At 34.6% G+C, this 25,166-nt stretch overlaps 1 protein-coding gene across 1 annotated transcript in view; it reads left to right on the top strand.

The window, feature by feature from the left end:
• The window catches only part of TTN (titin), a gene marked incomplete at its 5' end in the record, with an annotated part of 276,293 nt that overhangs the window by 149,918 nt on the left and 101,209 nt on the right, over nucleotides 1-25,166 (top strand). The window contains 26 exons of the mRNA XM_079783141.1: nucleotides 3,203-3,316; nucleotides 4,628-4,693; nucleotides 7,276-7,356; nucleotides 8,270-8,344; nucleotides 8,966-9,055; nucleotides 9,530-9,592; nucleotides 9,932-10,021; nucleotides 12,031-12,078; nucleotides 12,612-13,013; nucleotides 13,174-13,452; nucleotides 13,707-13,982; nucleotides 14,124-14,263; nucleotides 14,576-14,702; nucleotides 14,794-15,057; nucleotides 15,341-15,607; nucleotides 15,738-16,001; nucleotides 16,090-16,229; nucleotides 16,394-16,520; nucleotides 16,644-16,910; nucleotides 17,022-17,288; nucleotides 18,114-18,380; nucleotides 18,471-18,610; nucleotides 19,049-19,175; nucleotides 19,949-20,091; nucleotides 24,078-24,201; nucleotides 24,734-25,000. Coding sequence (XP_079639267.1) covers nucleotides 3,203-3,316; nucleotides 4,628-4,693; nucleotides 7,276-7,356; nucleotides 8,270-8,344; nucleotides 8,966-9,055; nucleotides 9,530-9,592; nucleotides 9,932-10,021; nucleotides 12,031-12,078; nucleotides 12,612-13,013; nucleotides 13,174-13,452; nucleotides 13,707-13,982; nucleotides 14,124-14,263; nucleotides 14,576-14,702; nucleotides 14,794-15,057; nucleotides 15,341-15,607; nucleotides 15,738-16,001; nucleotides 16,090-16,229; nucleotides 16,394-16,520; nucleotides 16,644-16,910; nucleotides 17,022-17,288; nucleotides 18,114-18,380; nucleotides 18,471-18,610; nucleotides 19,049-19,175; nucleotides 19,949-20,091; nucleotides 24,078-24,201; nucleotides 24,734-25,000 — 4,515 coding nt within the window. The remainder of the gene's footprint in view (nucleotides 1-3,202; nucleotides 3,317-4,627; nucleotides 4,694-7,275; nucleotides 7,357-8,269; nucleotides 8,345-8,965; nucleotides 9,056-9,529; nucleotides 9,593-9,931; nucleotides 10,022-12,030; nucleotides 12,079-12,611; nucleotides 13,014-13,173; nucleotides 13,453-13,706; nucleotides 13,983-14,123; nucleotides 14,264-14,575; nucleotides 14,703-14,793; nucleotides 15,058-15,340; nucleotides 15,608-15,737; nucleotides 16,002-16,089; nucleotides 16,230-16,393; nucleotides 16,521-16,643; nucleotides 16,911-17,021; nucleotides 17,289-18,113; nucleotides 18,381-18,470; nucleotides 18,611-19,048; nucleotides 19,176-19,948; nucleotides 20,092-24,077; nucleotides 24,202-24,733; nucleotides 25,001-25,166) is intronic.

The raw sequence follows: 25,166 nt of genomic DNA on the forward strand, positions 1-25,166 counted from the left end.
GAAAATAATGAGGGCAAAGAGAGAAAATGAAACAAGTAAGCAGGAGAAAGAAAATGAATGAGCTTCGGTTGTGCCATGACATGGTGATATGTGGTAGAAAAGGCTCTCCTCTCGGTCAGTGTAGACAGCACATTGTGTTACATTTTTACCACTAACAAGACAGTGTATTGGAAAAGGTAAGATCTGGTCCTGTCTTCAAGCAATTTCAACCTGATGGGAAGAAAGTACAGCACAACTCTTAACACAAGACAGGAAGTGAGCACACTTGTAAAGTGAGAATAAAAGGCTACAGAAACACGGAGCAAGGAAAGATCAATTTCAGGCAGAGGCATCAGGGAAAGCTTTATGGGAAAAAAAAGTATAGTTTTAAATTTTGATGGATTTTTACATGTAGCAATGGAGGAAATAGTATTCTAGGCAAAGGGAATATACCAAAAGGCACTGAGGTAGAAAAGTCTGGGAAGGTCAAGGTCTGCCAAATAAGCATGTGTGATTTGAGTATGGATTGGCTGTGAGGTATACTGAAAGATAAAGATGGATATAAAGATGAGGGTCATATCACATTTTGGAGTTCTTTGAATGTCACCAAAAGGTGTATACTTTATTCTGTAAGCAATAGGAAGCTTCAAGGGTTTTGCAGCGATGTGTAAATTAATAGGAGTTGGGCTTTGAAAAGATAACAGGCATCAGTTCAAGCTATTGGAAGATGGTGACAATAGTACATAGTCATTGCAGTTATTTAAGGTCATTAAAAGCTGGACAAGATCAGTGTTGGTAGAAATGAAAAAAGGAGATTGAATTTGAGGGAGATGGAGATTGAGTTAGTGTCTATTATCAAAGCAATTAAGGAAATGGAGCCCAAGATGATTGTAAGGTTGAAGCTAAATGGCCATGAGGATGGCTCATTGAATCCCTGAATTGATATTAGAAAGAAGATAGTGAATATATTTCTCACTTTTCAAGTATGGAAGTTGGGAATGTACATCTGGAGCTTAGGAAAGAGATCGAGGCTAGAGATGTAGATCTAAAAGTCATCCACACGGAAATAAGAGTTGAGAATGCAGGAGTGATTGTTCAAAGAATGTAGAGCCCATTTTTTAAAGCATCAAAGTTAGACCAGTGGAGAGCACCTACATTTAAGGGTACAGAGAAGAACAGAAGCAAATAAAGAAGGCTGAGAAGACTCGTTTATAAAATTAGGATCTCCAAAAGGATCCCATGCCCCAAAGCTATTTGCCCCATTAAGTCTTATAAGATAAAGTGCTTCCCCCTGGACTCTTTGCCTACTCTTTGCAGAATCTTGCAAATTCTTCTAAATTCTTAGTCGTAAATGATATCAATATCTTTAAAGAGCTTGAAGTGCCAAAGGAAGTCATCCTGGAAAAGAAAGTGTCGGTTCCTCTCCCTGAAGAGCCAGAAGCTCCACCTGTCCAAGGTACATGACTTCTCTAGGAATCTTGGAAAGATAGCAATTGTCTTTATCATCTTGCTTTGGTTGTTGATGGGTCGTATGTATATATCTGTTGTCTGTCTTAAGTAGGGAAGCTATTGATATCTTGGGGTAATTTGAAGAATATATTATAGAGTGTAACAAAGTTGATGTCTTACAATTTAGCAGTAGCAGTATTCTATTCTGAATGCAATCTAAAATAAAATACTGTATTTTTTTAAGTTGAAGAGTCTCCTGAGGAAGTAATATATGAAGAAAAAGCATTCATAACAATTGGTAGAAAAGAGACTCCCCCTGTTGAAGGTATATATATATTAAAATATAAATAATCTCTTAAGAACTCCTGTTAGAAATACAAAAGTATTTATAGGGTGAAATTCCTTCTTAACATTCCATTCAAAAGCACTCCAGTACATGTTTCATTTTTCAAATACTTATGCTTCTTTTGAAGTAAAATTTGAGTCCTTAATTTGATTATTCTTGGTGGTAATTATAAATTCCAAAATATAGTTTACTGAGGCAAAACTGAAAGAATTAATTACATTGGATCCTCAAATGATAACCCAATATATAATTTTACTTTTTTTTTACTTTAAAAAATAAACTTTTTTTAGAACAATTATTTACAAAGAAATTGTGAAGATACTACAGAGGATTCTCATATATCCCCACAATCAGTTTCTCCTATTATTAACATCTTATATTAGTATGGTCCAATTATTATAATTAATGATTAATGAATAATTATTATAATTAAAATATATTAATATTTTATTATTAACTAAAAGCCCATACGTTATTTAGATTTCCTTAGAGCCTTTGCTTAATGTTTTTTTTTTACTTTATTTTTATTGTTGACACTATTACAGATATCCCCATTCCCTCCCTGCCTTTTACCCACCTCCACTCAGCCCCCACACTCCCTTCCCTCTGGCCAGCACTACACTGTTGTCTGTGTCTATGGGTTATGCATATATGTTCTTTGGCTAATCCCTTCACCTTCTTTCATCCAGTCTCCTCTTCCCTCCTCTCCTCTCATTTGCTATCATTATACATAGAAAAGTGGTTAATAGAAAGTTCAAGCATAAGAAAATAGAAATCTTGTCCCTTTTTAATATATAAGTGAACTTGTATTAAGTGTATATTTTCTTTGTTACGGTAATCTTTACATCTTTGTGAAATTTGTATGGGTCTTTGTGAAGCACTTTCCATTACAATCTCACATCCTTTGTCAACATTCTTTAAAGAACGTGAAATTGAAAAGTATATTGAGCCTGAAGAACCTGAACCTGAACCACAGCCAGAAGAAATACCAGTTCAAGGTATTCAATTAATTGGACTTAAATCTTCATCATCATATCTTCATCTTTATATATATATTTTATGTTGTTTTACATGTAGAGTAGGTCTCCGTATTTGTATGTAAGAATCATTGTTTTAAATGTGCATCTGATTCTTATATATCCATGTAATTTGTACTATTTATCTCGTCAATGTGGCTTACATGGATGCTTCCTTTGCTGTTTTTATTAATGTCTTTGCTATATTTTTCATCATCTGTGTACCATGTTGATATTTTTATGTTTTATGTTGGATACTGTTTTATGTTTTATGTTGGACACTAATATTATGTACCCAAAAAAGGACACACTTCATATATATATATTTAAATTTCTACTGAATATACTATATATCCACCTACTAATTAATATATATATATATATATTAACTTTCCTGAAATACTCTTTTAAGAACCTGAACCTGAAAAGAAGGTTATTGAGAAACCAAAATTCAAACCAAAGCCCCCAGCTCCTCCACCTGCTCCACCTAAGGAAGACGTGAAGGAGAAAGTATTCCAACTTAAAGGTATAAAATGCTACTTCTAAAGTTTTATTAACCTGCTACCCAGTCATCTGAAGTGGCGCTTGCCAGAACGTTTACAAGTGTGTGCTTTCGGACATGATCAAGCTGTGGGTCTTGCATAGAGACCTGTGTTTTGTGCTGCTCCAGGTGCCTTGTCAGGCCTGCCTGCTGCCCCAAATGCCAGGAAGTGCATTTTTGTGAGCTTCATCCTGGACATCTGCCCAACTAACGTTTTTTATGCAGAGTGCGGAGGAACAGTTTTCTGATTTCAAAGCCTGGTTGCTAGGCATATCTTTGGGATCTTATGCATGTGAAATGTATAAGAAATGTTTGCAAGATATTTTTAATATTGCAGTAACAACTATACAAAAGGCAAAACTTTGCTCTTAAGGAATGTCGTGTGCTTTCAAGTATTCTATAAGTAATATAGTTACAGCATTGAATAGCTGATATGTGCTCATATACCAAGAAAGGAACGCATATAAGTGACCTGTCACTGCTCCCCCACTTTTTTTCTTTTGTAACTTAATAAAAGCCGAATTGTGTTCTGTGGTCATCTGCAACATGGCCAGAGTGATGATGGATACATTTGAGCCAGCATCTCCTCCCAGTGTTAAACTTCCCTTCATTCTTTTTGCATTTAAACTTTTCTTTGAATTAATGCAATATTACTTAATTTTTAATAACTTCTTTAATATATGTTCTTTAAAAGCTGAAATAAACTGGCAAATGCATATTCTTTTTATTTTAATAAAATGTTGTCTTATTTATGGTTTCATGAGATTTCCAAATTTAAATTATCTACACATAATCTTAAATGAATATTTTCTCCATACACACACGTACAAACCCAGAATCTTCCAGAATAAGATTTTACGTCTAGTGATTCTTGCCCTTCAACAACTCTCCTGGCCAATAGGAGGAACTTCCGGCATTTTAAGTCAGGCATAGAAAAAGTGGGCACTTCTTAAAAGGCTACCCAAGTGTTGATTGATACTTCATGACAACACATACTTAAATATATTTCTCTTAATATAAAATTTATACTCAAATAAAATTTTCATTTTTCTGCAAAAAAACAAAATTATCTTTCTTCTCAGCCAGACTTTACAACTCCACTTTGGAGTAAAACTGCAGTGTGTGTTCAGGGTTTGAATGCTTTTGATATGCTCGGTGGTGGCTGTTCTTGGCTGTTATTAATGCTTCTTGGTTATAACCAAAGCTTGGTTTTGATTCTTGGAGCAGGTGTTTAATAATGTGCTTCAGCCTAGTCTAAATATACAAATAATAAAAGCAAGATCCTATTTTTTAAAGCTGTTTCGAAGAAAGTTCCTGAGAAACCTGCGGTCCCAGAGAAGGTGGAGCTTAAGCCTCTGAAAGGTATTTCAGTCTGGAAAACGCACTCATATGCAGTCTTCCTGCATCTGACTCCTTGCTCTTCCTGTCTTCTAGAATGTTCTCTTTTCAACATTTCTTAAATAATCACAGTAGTCTCATTCATTTCTTGTATTTTTGTACCCTTTTATGGTCCTGGCTCATGAGTGTTGCTTCCTTTGTCTCTCATCATTTTCATCCATTATATGGGTAGATATTGCTTATCTTTGTCTCATCTACATATGTCTTCTTGCAATTACCTATAAAATTTTGGTGCTTAGCTGAAATTAATATCGGGATACATCTTAGGATAAAGTGCTGAGAGTTAGTAATGGAAAGCTTTGGAATTGAACCAGAACAACAGTATTTTAGCCAGTGTTTTAAGCACTAAAAATAAGTCATGTCTTCCTTCTACACATTAAGATGATTCACAGGGATTTTTCTCATGGCTTCCTGTCACTTTCTTCTCTGTGACTCTAAGACATTTTTTTCCAGTGTACAGATCTCACGTTTTAGAGAAATTTTATTATCACTGCACATCATTTTTCAAAATTTCTCTTTGAATAGATATTCCCTATCTAAGCCTAAACCCTAAAGAAAAATAAATGAATCATATAAGTCTAGAAAGCATCTAATTTTTCTAGTAAGTATAGTGGGGAGCTATTTTCTATTTAAGTCATCAACACATCCAGACCAAGATATTGAATCTGTTCCTGATTCACTCTGGAATTTGGGAAAATCACCAATCTGAATGTGCATTTCTTGACTTATAAAATGAAGATTATAGAGTGGAGGGAGGTAGGAGAGGGTAAAGGGGGCATAAATGCTGATGGAAGGAGATTTGACTTGGGGTGGTAAACTTACAAAATAGTACAGATAATATATTATAGAATTGTAACACCTGAAACCTATATAATTTTATTAACCAAAGTCACCCCAATAAATTAAATAAAAAAGAAACAATTGTTTCACAAAGACAGAAAGTTTTCTTTAATTTTTCTTTGTCCTGGAACTATGTAAATGGCAATAAGTCCTTCTGATTCTGTAAGCTTAGTAGAATTTTCTTTTGAAACAATTTGGTCAGAATAATCTTTTCATGGGACTTTTCATTAATAAATATTTCAAAAATAAAATGAAGATTACAAAATAATGTTACTATGAATACTAGCTAGTAAAGTATTATTACAAAGTCACTTATAAACATTAAAATGACATGAAATAACGTATATTTGCTTTAAAAATAATAGCTATTATGGTGTGTTCTGCACCTGAGTCTCAAATATCATTAAGTTCTTAAAAATAAAATAATATGGAAAAACAAATGCACTGACATATTTTCACTATGTCCATTATGGAAGTAAAGGATATTATGCTATCCCAACTTACTTGGTGATTTCTCCAAGTTCAATCAATGAAAATAGTTATACATTAAAAATATTGATAACTCCAAATTAGTATTGAAGGCCAGCACAATTTATAATTATCTAAAAAATGAACGTTTTTGAAATTCTACCTAAAAGATAGGAAAAAATATGTAAAAATGAAATAATTACATTTGCCTTTTGAATGTTTAAATTTTGAAGTAAGAGTTAGGCAAGGTTATCATTATCACATAAAAAACACACCTATTTATTGAGTAGCAAATGTCTTGTTTAAAGCACCAAGTGGGAAATTTTATAGAAATATCTAAGAAATTCAGATTGTATATGAGTAAACAAACATAACATTACATGATACAAATAAATAATGTCTTAAATTTTAATAGATATCAGTAGAGAAGGGAAAAGGTTTAATGATCACCAAGTGTTTCTCTTTTTTTCTTCCATTCAAATCCATAAGGACTATAGTAATTTCAGGAGGTTGCCCTATATACTAACAGCATACTCCATGCCTGGTATTCACTAAAGACACAAGAGGGAATTAATTTAGAACACCTTGAGTCCCTTTTAGTCTAAACTCAAGAACATTTTCTTATTCATAAAAAATAATGCCAACACCAGCTTCCAAATTCTATAGGTCCATAATTTTAAGTTAGTATTATTTCAAAACAGAGACCTTAAGAAAGGTTACTTCTTTGCTGTTAAGAAAATTAGATAATGGCCCTTTCCCAACATCAAGGTCACAAACCAGATCCCTTGCCTTTCTTCTCAAGTGGAGAAGCTTGAATAAGGACACTTCCACCTACCAATATGATGATATTATACTTTATAATCATATTGAGGAGATACCAGTGTAGATTTGGGCAATCTACAATTGCAGATTGAGGCAAAGATGCTATCAAAATATGTGTATTTGATGGAAATTTTATAAAGTTAATATAGAACAGCATCTTCTATACATTCATTTAAGTTGAGTATATTTGCCTATAGTTAATGCAATTGAATTTCATCACAAGGTTATATAGATGTTTGTAGAGGAAATAACTTAACATATATTATTTGCATTTAAATTCTGTGATATTTACATGTGACAGAAATTATTGCTTATGCACTGTACATAGTTAACTAGTCTTGAAAGAGGCATTTTTATTGTTGACATTTAGTTTTTATATGAATTCACTTCAAAATATGAAATCATATTCTTTTAAGTGCCTGGAGTTGAAAAGAAAGTTCGCAAATTACTTCCAGAACCTAAACCTCAACCAAAGGAAGAAGTTGTTCTCAAAAGCGGTATAGTATTTCTCAACCGTTATATCAGCTTTGAGTATATAAAAAATATACTTCAAAGCTTACAAAATGTTTCTGTCTCTTGGTTTTCTTTTAATTAGATTCCCTATTTACCAAATTTATTTGTAGTAGCATTAAAAATTAAGGTTATAATCTTTATAACTTTTTTACAAGAAGACAGACATTTTGTGAGTGTTCACAGTATCCTGAAATTCACTTAATAGACATAACTAAATTGATAATATTCTAATCTAATAACAATGACCATAGCTGTCATTTTCATGATCAAATTATGTAGTAAAATATACTAAACCTATTAAATACTCTAAATTACACCAAACTATCTAAGACTAAATTGAGTATTCCATTTTAAAATATTACACAAGATCACCACAATGAAAAAAAAAAACACATTCTTTAAAAAGTGAGCATTTCTTTCTAGTATTTTATACAAATAAGATATTAAATAATCAGAAGCAAGATATTCAGATGAAAACTCAACTTCTAACTTTGTCTTCACAAATAATTACTCTTCTCTAAGCTACATTTCTTTAGATATCTCCATTTCAATAAACTTTATACTTATTTAAATACTCCTCATTAAATTACAAAATAAATTATGGTTAGAATTGTTTTTATTCAAATTATTCATTTTGTATTTGGGTCATTACTGGCACAGACTTGTCTCTGTATAGGCTATTGATATAGATGCAAAGCAACTCTGAATGCTATTCTAAATTAACACAACCTTTGGTTTAAAAATCATTTTTAATATAAATGCTAATTTCCCAGTGCACTAGGTCAGGTTGCATGCTTTTCATTTTCCTTGCTTTGTACATTATTTGTATTTGTCAAGTTCATTCAACATCTACATTTGTTCGTCTTGGTTTACATATAAACCTTTTTGTCTTTTAAGTTCTAAGAAAGCGACCTGAAGAAGAAGAACCTAAAGTAGAACCTAAAAAAGTAGAAAAAGTTAAAAAACCTACAGGTAGGAATCGCAGTAACAATTTGTGAAATGATCTTTCAACAAAATGAACATTTAACAAAAGGTTTATCTTGTAAACATAAGTGTCGTTAACTATAAGCATAGCTTCATATTTCATCTGTGTTTTCCATTGTCTGCTTTCTGTTGAAATATTTACATAGTAATTCTCAAATCCATTCATGTATTTGCCTATGCTTCATTATTTTGATTACTTTAAGTCCTTTAAGTAGAAATGATTGTGAAATAATCAGATTGGCTGAGAATAACTTCATGGGAGAGTGTCAGCAAATGTTTCATAACATTTGGGGGCTTTCAAGTGGGCTAGGTTTCTTTTTATCCTTAGCCTATTATCAAAGGGTTATTTATTGGTAACTGTTATGAAAGTGATTTGGAAAGGAGGAGATAATGGGGTTGGGGCAGAAGTGGGTGGAATAAGGAAGAGAAAAATTAAATCAGAGTCAAGAAGAGAATAAAAAATTAATTGATAGAATATAGATTTTTTTAAAAGCCATCAATTGAACTTTTGAAAAACATTTTGATCTAATTATTGATTTCTAAGTAATAATTGATTTCTAAGCATTAAAATATCAAAATATCACTAAAGTTAACCTTATTATCTTAAAGTACCAGAACCACCTCCAAAAGCTGTTGAGGTTGAAGCACCTCCAACTACTGTTGAGAAAGTGGAAAAGAAAATTCCTGAACCAGCAAAAGGTACAAACTTACTGGAAATTTTTTAGTTGTTTCTAAAAATACAAATATGCATCATTTAAAATATAATTACACTGGCATCAAGATTTGAACATGTACATATGTATGCATAACATGAAAATAATGTATTCTTTAAAAAGATTCGAACACGTGACCTTAATCTGGTCAGCTTAATTGTGTTTACCATTTCCCTCTCATGTGCAATGGGCTAATGATCAGCCATTTGTTAAATAAATTACTAAGTTTTAAACACTAAGAAAAATATGTCATATGGGCAGTGAGATGAATAACAACATTAGAACCAATAAAATTGCCTTACTATATTTTCCAAATATTTTGTAGATCAAATACTTGATTTGATGACTATGCGTATCAATTCTAATATCTTCTAAGACATGTCTGCCTAATTTTGGTTTGACTTTGTGAAAACCTTCAAAAATACTGTAATAACCTGTTTATTATCATGGATTCTTTTAGTGCCTGAAATAAAGCCAGCAATACCTCTCCCTGGACCTGAACCCAAACCAAAGCCTGAACCAGGTAAGCCAGGCTGATCCTCAATGTCAACAGTATACTCCTTCATGCTTTACACAAATAAAGTGTAGTTTAGAATAAAAAGTCAGTATGTAGCAAATAGTTTCTAATGTGGCAATATATTATTAATATTTCATTTAATATGATATATTACATATATTAGAATATATAGAATATATATCATTATATTATATGTAGATTATATTACAGTTAGAATATATTATTCTCCAAAGAACTAGTCATTGAAAGATTTTAAAGTTACATCAGAAGAGGCAAATAGGCCACCAAAACAGGTTTTACAAAATGGCAAATATATACATTAATGCAATGGACATCTCTCTACAGAAGTGAAAACCATCAAACCACCTGCCATGGAGCCTGCTCCAGCCCCCATCGCTGCCCCAGTGACAGCACCAGTAGTGGGAAAGAAAGCAGGTATTTATTCTGTAGTTTTCTTCTTGATTGTTTTTCAAATATGTTTTTATTGATTTCAGAGAGAGGAAGGGAGAGAAAGAGATAGAAACATCAATGATGAGAGAAAATTATTAATTGGCTGCCTCCTGCATGCCCCCCACCAGGGATTGAGCCCACAGCCCGGGCATGTGCCCTGACTGGAATCAAACCGTGACCTCCTGATTGATGGCACTCAACCACTGAGCCACACTAGCTGGGCTGATTGTTTTGATGGCTTAATAAAAATATTCATACTTGAATTAAATTTAAGCCTTCATTATGTTGAAACTAGGCATTATTTCAACTCTGGGGGTTTGTAAATTCTTAATTAAATTTTCTTCATCTGATATCCTTTACCCACCTATGCTTTCACCTAATGGGTGCATATTGTTTTGATTGGAATGTACATTCCTATGATGCACCATTTCCTTATATGCTCTTGAGATGAAGTAATGAATATGTTCCAGGCTAATGAAAACTAAGGAGACAATCAGACACTCTCTAAGGACATGCACACAGAAATCCCATGGAGTTTCAGATTTCCATGTGCCCCATAGGAATCATTTCTCTTAAAAAAAGAAAAAGAAAAAGTCTGTATTTTGGGACAATGAAAATGTTCCAGAAATGAACAGTGTTATGATTGCATAACATTGTGAATGTGCTCAATGCAACTAAATTGCACACTTAAAATGGTAAATTTTATAGGTGTATTTTACCACAATAAAAAACAAAACAAAACAAAACAGGATAGTTCAGCCTTTAAATCTATATAAGAATGTAGATCAATAATAATTTTCTTAAATGTGCTAAGTGGTATAATTATCTCAGCTACAAACTTCAAGGGCTATTACTAATTCTTTACTTGGGTGATAATCTCAAAACCAAAAATGATTTGATGTGTTTTCCTGACTGATAAATACACATCCTCATTATTTGAACTTTGGCTGGTTACTTACTGTCTTTAAATTTTCATTTCCTAGTATGTGAAATCAGAATAATAACTACATCTGCCCTGTCAGATTACTGAGAGCATTAAATATGTGTGAAGCACTTAGCACACTGCCTGGTACATAATAAGCCCTATAGAAATATTTTGGTTATTATTGTTTTTAATGATATGAGACAATATGTTATATTCTTTAGCTATAGCAAAATTTTAATATTTAAGATATTATAGTTTGTCACTGATATTTATGATTTGGGCATTATTATTTTTAAACTTTTATAATTGCAATGTGATACCTTTTATTAGTTCAGAAAAGGATGGTAACTGCTATTGAGCCAATTATGTGTAAAAATAAAGCTTTTCTTGCATTCCCATGGGCTGAAGCTAGAAAACTGGTTCTACATTTTATTAGCCCCTGCATTAATAATTGAATTAAACTCTCAATGTAGGAACTTCCTTGCTTCTGCCTTAGTTCATTGTCTAATTAAAGGAAACTTTCAAAGGAATCCATGTATGTATAGCACATAACCCTTTGTTTTTCCTTAACTTTGTCTGGATTTGTCTGCCCAATTTAAAAAAGAAAGGCTATAGGTAACTTCTGGGCCATTCCCTTTTTTCTACACTGATTCCTTGTTAGCAGAAACATATCCTTGGTACACATAACCACACATAAGTAACTATATAAAATACTTTGTGTTGCTAGATAAGAATGAAACTCCTCCTTATAAGGCAAGAGTAAGCCTTCCAGAAATGGAAGAAGAATTAAAGGCACTTGCTGAAAATAATTTTTTATTTTATTTTATTTTTTTTAATCCTAACTATGTTGGTGGCAGTTTAGCTTAGTCACATTATTTTCAGAATATGACTTCTTGGATATATCAAAAATATCTGTTAGAAATGTCCATTCTCCATAGAGGTCATATAAAACCAATTTCTCTTTTTGCATTAATACTTGTATAAAGAGTATGATTCACCTCACATGGTTTACTAAGTATGAAATAAGTCTGAAAATTGTTTAAATGCTGAGTTTTCATTTTTATTTCAGAAGCCAAACCTAAAGAGGAGGCTGCCAAGCCCAAAGGTCCCATCAAAGGTAGGATTCATTTCCTTACACCTGAATTGTAACCTTTCACTCTGGGAAAAACCTTTACATTCAAGGGGGGGAATTTTTCAAAATTTGTAACAATCCATGCTATTCCTAATTGATTCTGCTAAAGCTAGTATGTCTTCTGATATTTTAAGCAATACACCTCTAATATTATTCATGTGGGTACTATATAACCAGCTATATTTTAGCATAATGAATTCTGTACATTCTTAGCTTCATTTTTCATACACATGATATTTATACATAACACATAAAATAATTAGACATTAATCTAGATATTTGACATTTGGGTTTAAAACTTGAGAAAATGAAGAGCATTTATTTTCATGGACTCCTTATGTCATCTCATACTCCTGTCGAGAAGAAGGCAGTATAAATATAATTGACCTTCATTAGTCTTTAATTTTCTTTATTGTCTAGCTGCTCTATCACTAGTTTTATCTGGCAGGCAGCCAAGTATGCACTTTCTGACCCTTGTGGAAATGCCAAATCAACTTTTAAATTTTATTTTGAACTAGGTGTAGCCAAAAAGACTCCTTCACCAGTAGAAGCTGAAAGGAAAAAGTTAAGACCGGGAAGTGGTGGTGAGAAACCTCCTGATGAAGCCCCATTCACCTACCAGCTAAAGGCTGTACCACTAAAGTTTGTGAAAGAAATCAAAGACATCGTCTTGACCGAAGCAGAGTCCGTTGGCTCTTCTGCAATCTTTGAGTGTTTAGTCTCCCCCTCCACTGCAATTACAAGCTGGATGAAAGATGGTAGCAGTATCCGGGAGAGCCCAAAGCACAGATTCATCGCAGATGGTAAAGACAGAAAGCTGCATATCATTGATGTTCAACTTTCTGATGCTGGTGAATACACCTGTGTTTTACGTTTGGGAAATAAAGAGAAGACCTCCACAGCTAAACTGATTGTAGAAGGTAATTTCCAGTCTTCTGCCTATGGTCCGTATTCCAGTTTAATGCAGTAAACCTCAGGAGCAACGCTTATTGTAATTTTAGGCAAAACCTCTTATTTCTAAGTTTTCTTTCATTGAAAATATTGTGTGTATTGAAAAGTCTTTGCTGAAATTCTTCCCAGAACTTCCTGTGCGTTTTGTAAAAACGCTTGAAGAGGAAGTCACAGTGGTCAAAGGACAGCCATTGTACTTGAGCTGCGAGTTAAACAAAGAACGTGATGTGGTCTGGAGGAAGGATGGGAAGATTGTGGTGGAGAAACCTGGCAAAATTGTGTCGGGCGTCATTGGCTTGATGAAGGCCCTGACCATCAACGACGCAGATGACTTCGATGCTGGGACATACACAGTTACTGTGGAAAATGCCAACAACCTGGAGTGTTCATCCTGTGTGAAAGTAGTAGGTGAGTACTTTGCTGGGAAAGTTTGTTCTGCTGATTATCATACTAAGAAAATGGAAGAGAGAATTTTATTTTCCAGTATCAGAAAATCAGCTGTCTTGTACCTTATCTAAGAGGGGAGTGGCGGGTATCAGTATCTCAGAGCACATTAATTAGGTCCAGTTTTGAAAATAATTTTTCTATTTCTGAAATTGACTAGGGAAGTTACTTATATTACTTGTTCAGATCATTCTTTTTCTGACCTCATTTTCATACAGAAATCATTAGAGACTGGCTGGTGAAACCCATACGTGATCAGCATGTGAAACCCAAAGGGACAGCTGTTTTCACCTGTCATATAGCAAGAGATACTCCGAACATTAAGTGGTTCAAAGGCTATGATGAAATCCCCTGGGAACCAAATGACAAGACTGAGATAGTGAAAGAGGGAAATTATGTACATCTCAAAATTAAGAATGCGGTGCCAGAAGATATTGATGAATATGCGGTGGAAATTGAAGGGAAAAGATACCCTGCAAAGCTGACACTTGGAGGTATAAAAATCTTACATCTTTTATTCTAAAAGATAAGTTTTCTGTGTGCATAAGGCAAAATAACACAACCCAAAAGACATGAAAGCAAAGCATTGTTAGACTGGTTAAAGCATTGTGGTATTTCACCCCTGACCCATACAGATCGTGAAGTTGAACTGCTTAAACCAATAGAGGATGTTACCATTTATGAGAAAGAAAGTGCAAGCTTTGATGCGGAAATCTCAGAAGAAGATGTTCCTGGACAATGGAAACTGAAGGGAGAACTTCTAAGGCCCTCACCTGTGAGTAATTTCCTTTTTCAGTTGTTAGTCGTACATAATAACTACTTTCTAAATTCAGGTTTAACATTCAGATTTGGTTCAATAATGATAGAGTTACTTTGGGCTTCTTAAATCTCAAAAAAGGTAAGAAATTTGATGCACTGTTGTAGACCACTTGGACATTTAAAAAAATGTTTATGATAAGACATTTTTAGTTATGTTATTAGTAGTAAATTTTTAAACTCTATAGAAATCTTTGTCTATACTATAGAAACATTTCTCCTCTAGAGAATTTATCTCACTGAAATGCTAACTAAAACTATTGTTCCTCAGACTTGTGAAATCAAAGCAGAAGGTGGGAAACGCTTCTTAACTTTGCACAAAGTCAAGCTGGACCAAGCTGGTGAAGTCCTTTACCAAGCACTTAATGCAGTTACAACTGCCATTCTGACAGTGAAAGGTATGGGCTTTTAGAACTCGAGAGTGGGCTCAACTTCATTTCATGTCCCTCAGCATTCTGAAAAACCTCATTCTTATTGTTTGCTTTTCAGAAATTGAGCTTGACTTTGCTGTGCCCCTGAAGGATGTCACTGTTCCAGAAAAGCGACAGGCTCGATTTGAATGTGTCCTAACTCGAGAGGCAAATGTCATCTGGTCTAAAGGACCTGATATAATCAAGTCTTCTGACAAGTTTGATATCATTGTTGATGGAAAGAAACACATTCTTGTTATCAATGATTCTCAATTTGATGACGAAGGGGTGTATACTGCTGAGGTGGAGGGCAAGAAGACCTCAGCACAATTATTTGTTACAGGTAAGAGTTGATGAGATCTGACTATAACATCCCCTGTTTAGGCACACAAATATATGACTTTAAAAATAGAACACTAAGTTCTAATAGTTATAGGTGGTGATCGGCACCCCTTTATTTTCACATTACCACTTACCCCCCGATTTTTTTTAAGCAAAGGGTAGCTCCATTTGAAAAGATGAATAAATAAATGCCATGTGAAATCCTTTCACCCAGGCAGATTAGAGTGGAATATTTCTGAAGGTAAATTGTTTTCCTGAGCATATTATCCATGCTTGCATTGCAGGTGTAAGATTGAAATTCATTTCACCTCTTGAAGATCAAACAGTGAAAGAAGGTGAAACAGCAACTTTTGTTTGTGAACTTTCCCATGAAAAAATGCATGTGGTCTGGTTCAAAAACGATGCCAAACTCCACACAAGCAGAACTGTACTCATCTCATCAGAGGGCAAGACTCACAAATTGGAAATGAGAGAAGTGACACTGGATGATATATCCCAGATACGAGCTCAGGTTAAGGACCTAAAGTCCACAGCACACCTGAAGGTCTTAGGTAAATGTGACCAACTAGAAATAAATAGCCTGTTTTGAGATGGTAACGGTGGGGTGGTAGTTAAATTGCAACTCTTTAATAAACTTTCATTTGCACGTTCTTCTCATTATCTGCTGAATGGCTTTTACAGAGGCTGATCCCTACTTCACTGTGAAATTACATGACAAAACTGGAGTTGAGAAGGATGAGATTATTCTGAAGTGTGAAGTGAGCAAAGATGTGCCAGTGAAATGGTTCAAAGACGGTGAAGAGATTGTACCTTCACCCAAACACTCTATCAAGTCAGATGGCCTGCGCCGCATCTTAAAAATCAAAAAGGCAGAATTTAGCGATAAAGGCGAATATGTGTGTGACTGTGGCACAGACAAGACGAAGGCAAATGTTAATGTGGAGGGTGAGTTGCTGAAAACATTTAAATTTACCCTATTGGAACCTTCAGTTTATTTGTTCAGTCAATCTAACAAAACTTGGTATAATTTCAGCTCGACTGATAAAAGTGGAAAAACCTCTTTATGGAGTAGAATTGTTTGTGGGTGAAACAGCTCGCTTTGAAATTGAACTTTCTGAGCCAGATGTCCATGGCCAGTGGATGTTAAAAGGACAGCCTTTGACTGCATCCCCTGTAAGTCGGGATTATCTACTCGCACACAGGAGGGGGCTTGCTTGCTTGTTTAGGGTGAAAAAAGACACATTTCTGGTATGCAATCTCTCACTGATTTGGAGGAATAACCAGTTATGAAAATGATGTTTTTCTTTCTTCTTTCCTTCTAACCCTGATCCAAACAGGACTGTGAAATCATCGAGGATGGGAAGAAGCATACTCTGGTCCTTTATAACTGCCAACTGGATATGACAGGAGAGGTGTCCTTCCAGGCTGCCAATGCTAAATCTGCAGCCAATCTGAAAGTGAAAGGTATGTCCCACCTGTCAGCCACACTTTTGTATTTTTTTTAAGACTTCCTCTGATATCCTGAATTGATCAGAATCATGAATGGAAGCATATTCTAGCTTCATCCACACCATCCTTCTCTTTCAGAACTGCCACTGATCTTCATTACCCCTCTCAGTGACGTGAAAGTCTTTGAGAAAGATGAGGCGAAGTTTGAGTGTGAAGTATCCAGGGAGCCCAAAACCTTCCGTTGGCTGAAAGGAACCCAGGAAATCACAGGTGATGACCGATTGGAGCTTATAAAGGATGGCACTAAGCATTCGATGGTGATCAAAGAAGCTGCTTTTGAAGATGAAGCAAAATACATATTTGAAGCTGAAGACAAGCACACCAGTGCCAAACTGATCATTGAAGGTAAATGTTTGTATCAGTTAGACCATCTTCACATTTTTTTTTTTTGCTTTTATTTTTATATTTCCTCCTTAAAAGGCTGGAATTAATGAGCTTGGGGTTTTTTCTGGATAGGAATCCGGCTCAAATTCCTCACTCCCCTCACGGATGTGACAGCCAAAGAGAGGGAGAGTGCCGTGTTTACTGTGGAGCTTTCCCATGACAACATCCATGTGAAGTGGTTCAAGAACGACCAGCGCCTCCATACCAGCAAGCTGGTCTCAATGCACGATGAGGGGAAAACTCATTCCATCACATTCAAAAACCTCTCTCTTGATGATACCTCTCAAATTAAAGTAGAAGCTATGGGAATAAGTTCAGAAGCTAAACTCACGGTACTTGGTAGGTGGCCCTTTCAATTTAATCTTATTGCACTAACTTCAGCAGAAATCAGTGGAATAGCTATTATTTAAAATAGTCGTCCAGGTGTTACATTGCATGAAGTTAGCCCCTGTCCTTAAGAAACTGTCATGTATGTTATCAGGCTTATTTCCAATATAGCTTTTCTAAAAATATGAGGATTTAAAGTAGAAAAGACCCAGGCCTACAAAATAGGCAGTTAAAATCAGAATTCAAACTCTCAATTAATTATTGAGCCCTGTTATGTTTAAAAGAGGAATATGTGTACTTCCTATCTCCTTGCTCAAAATTATTTCATAAAAATGTTTTTTCAAGTTTCTGATGAGAGAGAAAACACAGAATTTACATGACTAAACCATCTCTTTAGCCCCTTAATATCAAGCAGATTATATATGAAGTCCAATGTATATACAAACTATTAAAGGCAAACTATTAATTGATGTTAAGAATAGCTAATTATGTGAATGTGAAAGCATAAAGGTAAAGTAGACATAATAGATTTGCTTAGAAATTTAGCCAAATAATAAAGGAACGCATAATTATATCTTAAGGTAAAATTCATAGTATCTTTTAAACTACAATTAATAAAATACTTCAAAATAAAATACAGATAGGTTAGGTTTTGATAAAACTCGTGCCTGTTCCTTTTCTAACATTCGGAGAACTTTTGAACATAATAAATGAGTGAGCATTTGGTTCAATTTTAACATGTGCACAGAACTCTGTGAGCTGCCTCTTAAACTTTTCAAGAGATTGCCATTTCCCTCGGCGCTAAATGACATTTTTTCACTGATACTCTACTTGCAGAGGGAGATCCATACTTTACAGGAAAGCTTCAAGATTATACCGCTGTAGAGAAAGATGAAGTGATTCTACAGTGTGAAATTAGCAGAGCAGATGCACCAGTGAAATGGTTTAAGGATGGAGAGGAAATAAAGCCATCGAAAAATGCTGTTATTAAAGCAGATGGCAAGAAGCGCATGCTAATCCTAAAGAAAGCCTTGAAATCAGATATCGGACAGTACACCTGTGACTGTGGGACAGATAAGACCTCGGGAAAGCTTGACATTGAGGGTAAGCAAATTTCCATGAGCCTACTCTTGAAGCTGTTGGGGTTATTTCTGCCAGAGGCTAATGTCACATGCTGACCCTTCACTTTTCTAGATCGGGAAATAAAACTGCTGCGCCCCCTGTACAGTGTGGAGGTGATAGAGACGGAGACAGCCCGCTTTGAAACTGAAATCTCCGAAGACGACATCCATGCCAACTGGAAACTCAAGGGAGAGGCACTGCTCCAAACACCTGTAAGGCTATTTCTGAACTTGTCAGCACCTAGAGGAGCTGTGTGAAACAGAAAAGGGCAGGCAAAAAGTCAGAGTGCTTGCGAGGCATCTAAAATGCAATATCATGTTCTCTATCAGACCTTAAGCCACGGAGAGGTATTAGGGTCTATGAATGGGCTCTGACAGGCACATTTGCATTATTTGTGTTCCTGCAGAGTGGGTATAAGGGTGTAGGTATTCTCTGATGCTGCCCGTTGGTTCAGAATTATATAGGTAAAATAAACGCTGTTTTCATGATGCTATTTGTAAGCTTCATTTTCTGCAAAAGGGAAGCTCAAATTTATATTGTCTCTTCACCTGTTATTAATCTCATCCCTTTAATTAGATATTATATCCTCAGAAAAAAAAAATCCCAAGGAAAAGTATTTCCTGTGAAAGCTTTATTCCTTTTTGGTACAGGATTGCGAGATCAAGGAGGAAGGCAAAGTGCACTTCCTTATTTTGCACAACTGCCGCCTGGACCAGACTGGTGGGGTGGATTTCCAAGCCGCCAATGTTAAATCTAGCGCCCACCTCCGAGTAAAACGTAAGTATCATGTGTTTCTGCTGAAAATTCAGGGTACAGCTTTGCAGAAAATGGGAGTGAAACTAATTGGAATTATTTAATTCATTAGAAAAAAATTATTAAAGTTCAGAAACAGGCTTTCTTGTATTTACTTCTTTGACATCTCAATACACACATGTCATTGAACTTGTTTAAACAAAAGAAAACTAATAAGTCAGATTTTCCTATTTTGTAATCATTTCATTCACAGTAGATATACCTATAAGAAGAATCTAACTCAGAAATGTAGCCCTTAAAGACAGCGTCCTTCAAGTGCCTGTAGCACTATAAAGAAAAACTTGGCTGCGTGGCCATTTCAGATTCAAGAAGGGAGGAGAGGAGAGGATTTGGCTAACATTTTTGGGAGGTGTAAAGTGTTTGATGGACATGGACAGGCTATGTGATTGAGGGGCCCTTGTCCTCTCCCAATCAGAGTCTCAGTTATTTTGGAAGTCACATACCTTATGTAGCCAGAGGAACTTGACGCCTGGCAGAGAGACAGATGCAGCACAGATTTCTCGCTGACCTTGTACAGCAGCACGGAAGGGCCCCTATGAATACCCACTCTCCGGCCACCAGCTCTCCCCTTCCCAGCACCACAGGGCCCCGTTCACATGGGAGCTAAAGTAGTGGCCAGTCCTGTGGCTCTTTCCTTCTCCAAGAAAGCACCCACGAAGATTACTAACCGAGTCTGTATTTATTCTCTTGGGATTACAAAATGAGTAATCCAAAACTGCTTCCTTCCTCTCGCAAAGCACGAGTGATTGGTCTTCTGAGGCCTCTGAAGGACGTCACAGTGACCGCAGGGGAAACAGCCACCTTCGATTGCGAGCTCTCTTATGAGGATATCCCCGTGGAATGGTATCTCAAAGGGAAGAAACTGGAGCCCAGCGATCAGGTAAAAAGCAGGAGTGTGGTTGCTTGTCTTGCTCTCACTCTTTCAGCCAGGTTCTTCCATCTTCACTTGTACGTTCCTTGTTCTTTGCTCTTTTTTATGTCGCCGCCTTCTCCCTTTCCCTTTCTCTTTCCTATCCCAGCCTACGCTTGCCTAATTCCTGCTGAAATTGTCAAACAGATTCTTCACATTTTTCTTGGGTTTAACCTGATGATATTTTCATTGGAATGGAAATAAAATCAATTTTTTTTTTTGGAAGAACAGTCAAGCACTCATTGGCTATCAATGATAGGAAGGAGCAAAAAGATTAAAAAAAAAAAAAAGACTTTCTGATTGAATGCACTGCAACAACAGTGCACATTAAGTTTTACGACAAATTCTCAAGCTATCTACAGTTCTGCATATAGGGGAGGGTTGAAATTCCATTTCAGGCAGTTGATCAAGTGGTTGAGATAACTTCGGGGCAAATTTGCTCTTTAAGCATTTCTCCAAAGCTATTTTTAACCCTCAAGTGCTTTGAGCTGTGCAAATTCTGGAATGCAAGCAGACTATTTAAAGTGCAACTGATGCTACTGACAAGAAAGAAGGGCTCTGTGGTTATCCACACATATGAACAAATATACTTTAAGAAATTTTAAGAAATAAAATTTAGAAGCTGTAGATAGCTTGAGAATTTGTTGTAAAACTTAATGTGCACTGTTGTTGCAGCCAGCTCCCAGTATTAGCTTTTCTGTAGCTAAGGTTTTTTCGTGTGTTTTTAAATTTATTTTTTATTTATCTTTATTGTTGAGAATATTCTATGCCTTGGTTTATAAGGAAAACCAACATGATTTTTCAGATAGGCTTAAAATATAATTTACCTAAAGTGAGTTATGTATTTTACTCCGAAAACTAAGTGTGTGTTTAAATTATCTTCATAATTCATCATTGATTTTTAATTCTTAAAATAAAATGTAATGAAAATGTCCATGAAAAGAATGCACTGGACAGTTCATTATACCATAGTAATTTTTAAAAATATTTTAGGAGTAATATCAAATGTGCCATCAAGGCTTCAATACAAATCAAACTTTTAAGACTTAACTGGAATATAATTAACAAGGAATTCAGTTTAACAAGGAGCCACAAAGTTGGTTGAATTATTAGAAGGCAAATGCCTTTGACCTGTTCTAAAACAAACAAAAGGCTCATATTCTATCTAAGTGATTAAAGACTACTTCAGTAACAGTTCATCTGGGAAATGCAGTCTGTGTACTATATAGATAATAATCACCAATTTGTCTACTCTTTGAGGATAGAAAAAGCAGCTATATGTTCAAATTTCAGCATGAGAATTAAGTTACAGTAAGATCTTTTAAATATTGAACTGGATGATGAAGGCATCTCTACCTTTGAGTTTGCTTTCTTAATATATTTGTCCTATGAAATGTGGTTTAATTGCTTTCACATCTAAAGGAAGAGATTTGGTTGACTTTTCAAGACCATTTCTAGATTTGTAAATTTGTGATTTTTTTAATGTAAGAACACTGCTTAAGGACAAATGATATTATTATTTTGCTACTAAATTTTTGCTACTAAATATCTTTTGGTCAAATTAAGAGTTTTTTATTAAATGATCAGTTTCATTAGTTTTAATGTAAAAACTATATTATTTTAATTAAAAATGTAGGCTCATAAAAATCTTATTCACATTTCTTTTACAAATATATATATATATATCTTCTTGTCACTAAACTTCTTTCTTGGGTTAGAAAGGATCATCTTACTATAATTTTATAGGGCCTCTTTGTGCCTCTTTTAGCACAGGAATTTTAATCCTTTAGTCACCCAAAATACTTCAGCCTTTTATGAACTTGCTCTTATGTTACTTAAATGTCTCTTTTTAAAAAGCAATATAAACTATGAAGCAATAAAGTCAGTTTATTACATTTTCCAGGTTTGTTTTTAATTGAGTCTTTCAGAACAAAGTTGCCACTATTAGTTTAATTCAGGCCTTTTATCTTCACTCTGCAAAATGGTTAGCCTCTAAATACTGTATTCAACAAACAAAAACAAGTTATTGGAATAAGGAAGTCAAAAGAAAAATTTAGAAATGAGTTGTGTGTTTTTTGCTTTGAGGGGTTTTTGGTGTGTGTGGTTTAATTTTTGGTGTTTAGGTTTTTTGTGTTGTGTTATGTGTGTGTGTGTGTGTGTGTGTGTGTGTGTGTGTGTGTGTGTGTGTTTGGCTGTCAATCCAAAAACACTGCTAAGTCCTAAATGACCTTAGATAATTTTATATTTAAACTTCAATAGCTTGGTCACAGTCATAATACCTATTGTATTATAGCAACATGCTTGCATTAAGAATAACCATATTTTAAAAGGACAATATTTAACATTAGCCTTTCACAATCGACCACCAAATCTTCAGCATTCATTTTACTTATTTATTTTTATAAGGTACCAAGTAGTTTTTCCTTTTTAAAAACCATAATCAAGGTACACTGTATAACAAGCATGTCAAACTCACGGCCCGTGGGCCACGGGCTGCATATCTTGTTTATTTGGCCTGTGTTAGCCTTTGAGATTGACATGCATGCTTCATAAGACCAATTAATTGAGAATCACTGTGTTCTGAGCCAAGTTCCAATTTTCTAGAGTAGCTGCAGAAGAATTTAGATAAAACAATGAGTTAATAAATAATATATATCTGTGGGCCGGTTGAAACCTGAGATACTTTTTTAAAATAGTCCCAAATCACAGTCCAAAATTTATTTTCAAAATTTATATTGAAATATATTACTAAAACATTTTTCCCCTTTAAGCACCAGGCCCTTGAATAAGCAGCTGTGTTCCTAGGACATATCTTAATTTCCTCCTCCTATTTGTTTTTTGCCTTTCTCGATTATTAAGGTAGTTCTATTAATAACCATGCCCAACTATTAAGAAAAAACCTTTATATGAAACTTTATTCATGACTCTTTCCTTTATACCACCATAAGAAATAGTTCCATTGCTAAAAACTTTTAAGTTATTCTGAACTCTGAATGAAGTCTTAAGCATAATCAGTCTCAAACACAGGACAGAGCATCTTATGGACTTTTAGATGATAGGACCAGAAGCACCTCTAGCTGTCATATCCTTACTATCAGGATGGGCCTGTCCGGTAGCCTTATTTTCAACTGTGCAAACTACAATTATGGGACCTAGTGAGAGTCCATATAAAGGTGGGGTATTCCTTTTGACAATTTATTGTCCTACTGACTACCCCTTCAAATTGCTCAAGGTTGCATTTACAACAAGAATTTATTATTCAAATAATAACATTAATGGCAGCATTTGTCTTGATGTTCTACTATCACAGTGGTCTCCTGATTTAACTATTTCTAAAGTTATTTTATCCATTGTTGACTGCTATGTGAACAATTGTAGCCCTGTCTGATACTGGATTTTCCCAATCCTGAGGTGCACAAGAGTCAACATCTTCATTTGTAATTTTGAACAAAATTAAGAAATTGTACAAATTATTTTAATCATAGGTTTACTTGGTTTGCAAAATAATTTCAATTGCTAAAATGATTGGGAAGAAGAGTTCTAGCTTGTTGCATGGCAAACACCTTGCATTTAGAATATAAGGTTTACTTTCCGCTTTTAATATGTAATCAGCTTTTTCCTTCCTTTCATGATTTAACTTTTCTATGTTCTTTCTTTATATATAAACCCAGTGACAAAATGAAGGCAAATGTAATACAAAAATTTTCCCAGTATTTTAAGATAAAAAGCCACTTAGTAATAATTAAGGGTACTTATAAAAACCTAAAATTTCCTTAAGGATTCTAAGCTATTAGTTAAAATCATTTTCAGATACATATGTGTTATACTTATGATTATAAAAGAACTTGGAAAGCACTATTTCAAACTGTTTATCTAAATGAATTAAATGTACCTATATATATTGGATTGCTTTTTCAAATATTCTTAAACTGCACTTTTTTTTCTCAAAAAACTAGGTGGTCACACGTTCAGAAGGAAAAGTTCATACACTTACTCTGAGGGATGTAAAGTTAGAAGATGCTGGAGAAGTCCAACTAACAGCAAAAGATTTCAAAACTCAAGCCAATCTCTTCGTGAAAGGTAATTACAGGCTTATTTTTAAAAACATGTATAATACAAAGGTTCATAAATAATGCCAACTCTCAATTATCTTTAATCTTTATATGTTGAGTAACATAGATCATTATAATGTACCAAATATTCAAAAGTCTATTTTACTTTTTGGCCTAACACAGACTTTTTGTGTGTGTTTTTTAGTCAAAATTGACTAGCATAAGGTTTACTTCCTCTTCTGGTCCCCACTGTTTTTATTGCATTCAATAAACAGCTAGAGAAAGAATTATTATCAAACTAGGTATTTATCACTTTACTAACCAAGAGTTGGCTATTATTTCCTTGGTGTTTCATATTCTTTAGAAATGCTCTTCCTCTGTATGTGCAAATAATGATGAAACATCATTATTAGAGAAAAGCATTTGTGTGTAATCAAATCTTACAAATGAAACTTAAAAATAGAAAAAGCCTGGGAGATACAAGAGGAAAGTTGAGGAGGTCCTGCAACTCTTCCAGAAGAAAGGAGAAATGCCCTGGCTAATTAGTATGATTCTTTCAGAACCCCCAGTTGAATTCACTAAGCCTCTTGAGGACCAGACGGTCGAAGAGGAAGCCACTGCAGTATTGGAGTGTGAAGTATCCAGAGAGAATGCTAAGGTGAAATGGTTCAAAAACGGCACAGAAATTCTCAAAAGCAAGAAGTATGAAATTGTTGCTGATGGCAGGGTCAGAAAACTTATTATACATGGCTGTACCCCAGAGGATATTAAAACATACACTTGTGATGCTAAGGATTTTAAGACTTCCTGTAACCTGAATGTCGTGCGTAAGTATTCTTCTTACACAGGTCTTTTCATTTGCAACTCTTTGATAACAAAACAAAACAAACAAATAAACAAACAAAGCACACAACTTTTTGCATGCCCTTCTTGGCCTAACTGCATTTCTTGGCAACTTATAATATTGATACTGACATAATCTGGTCCTCTAAA

Source organism: Cnephaeus nilssonii (genome assembly GCF_951640355.1).
Source record: "Cnephaeus nilssonii genome assembly, chromosome: 10".
Lineage (NCBI taxonomy): Eukaryota > Metazoa > Chordata > Mammalia > Chiroptera > Vespertilionidae > Cnephaeus > Cnephaeus nilssonii.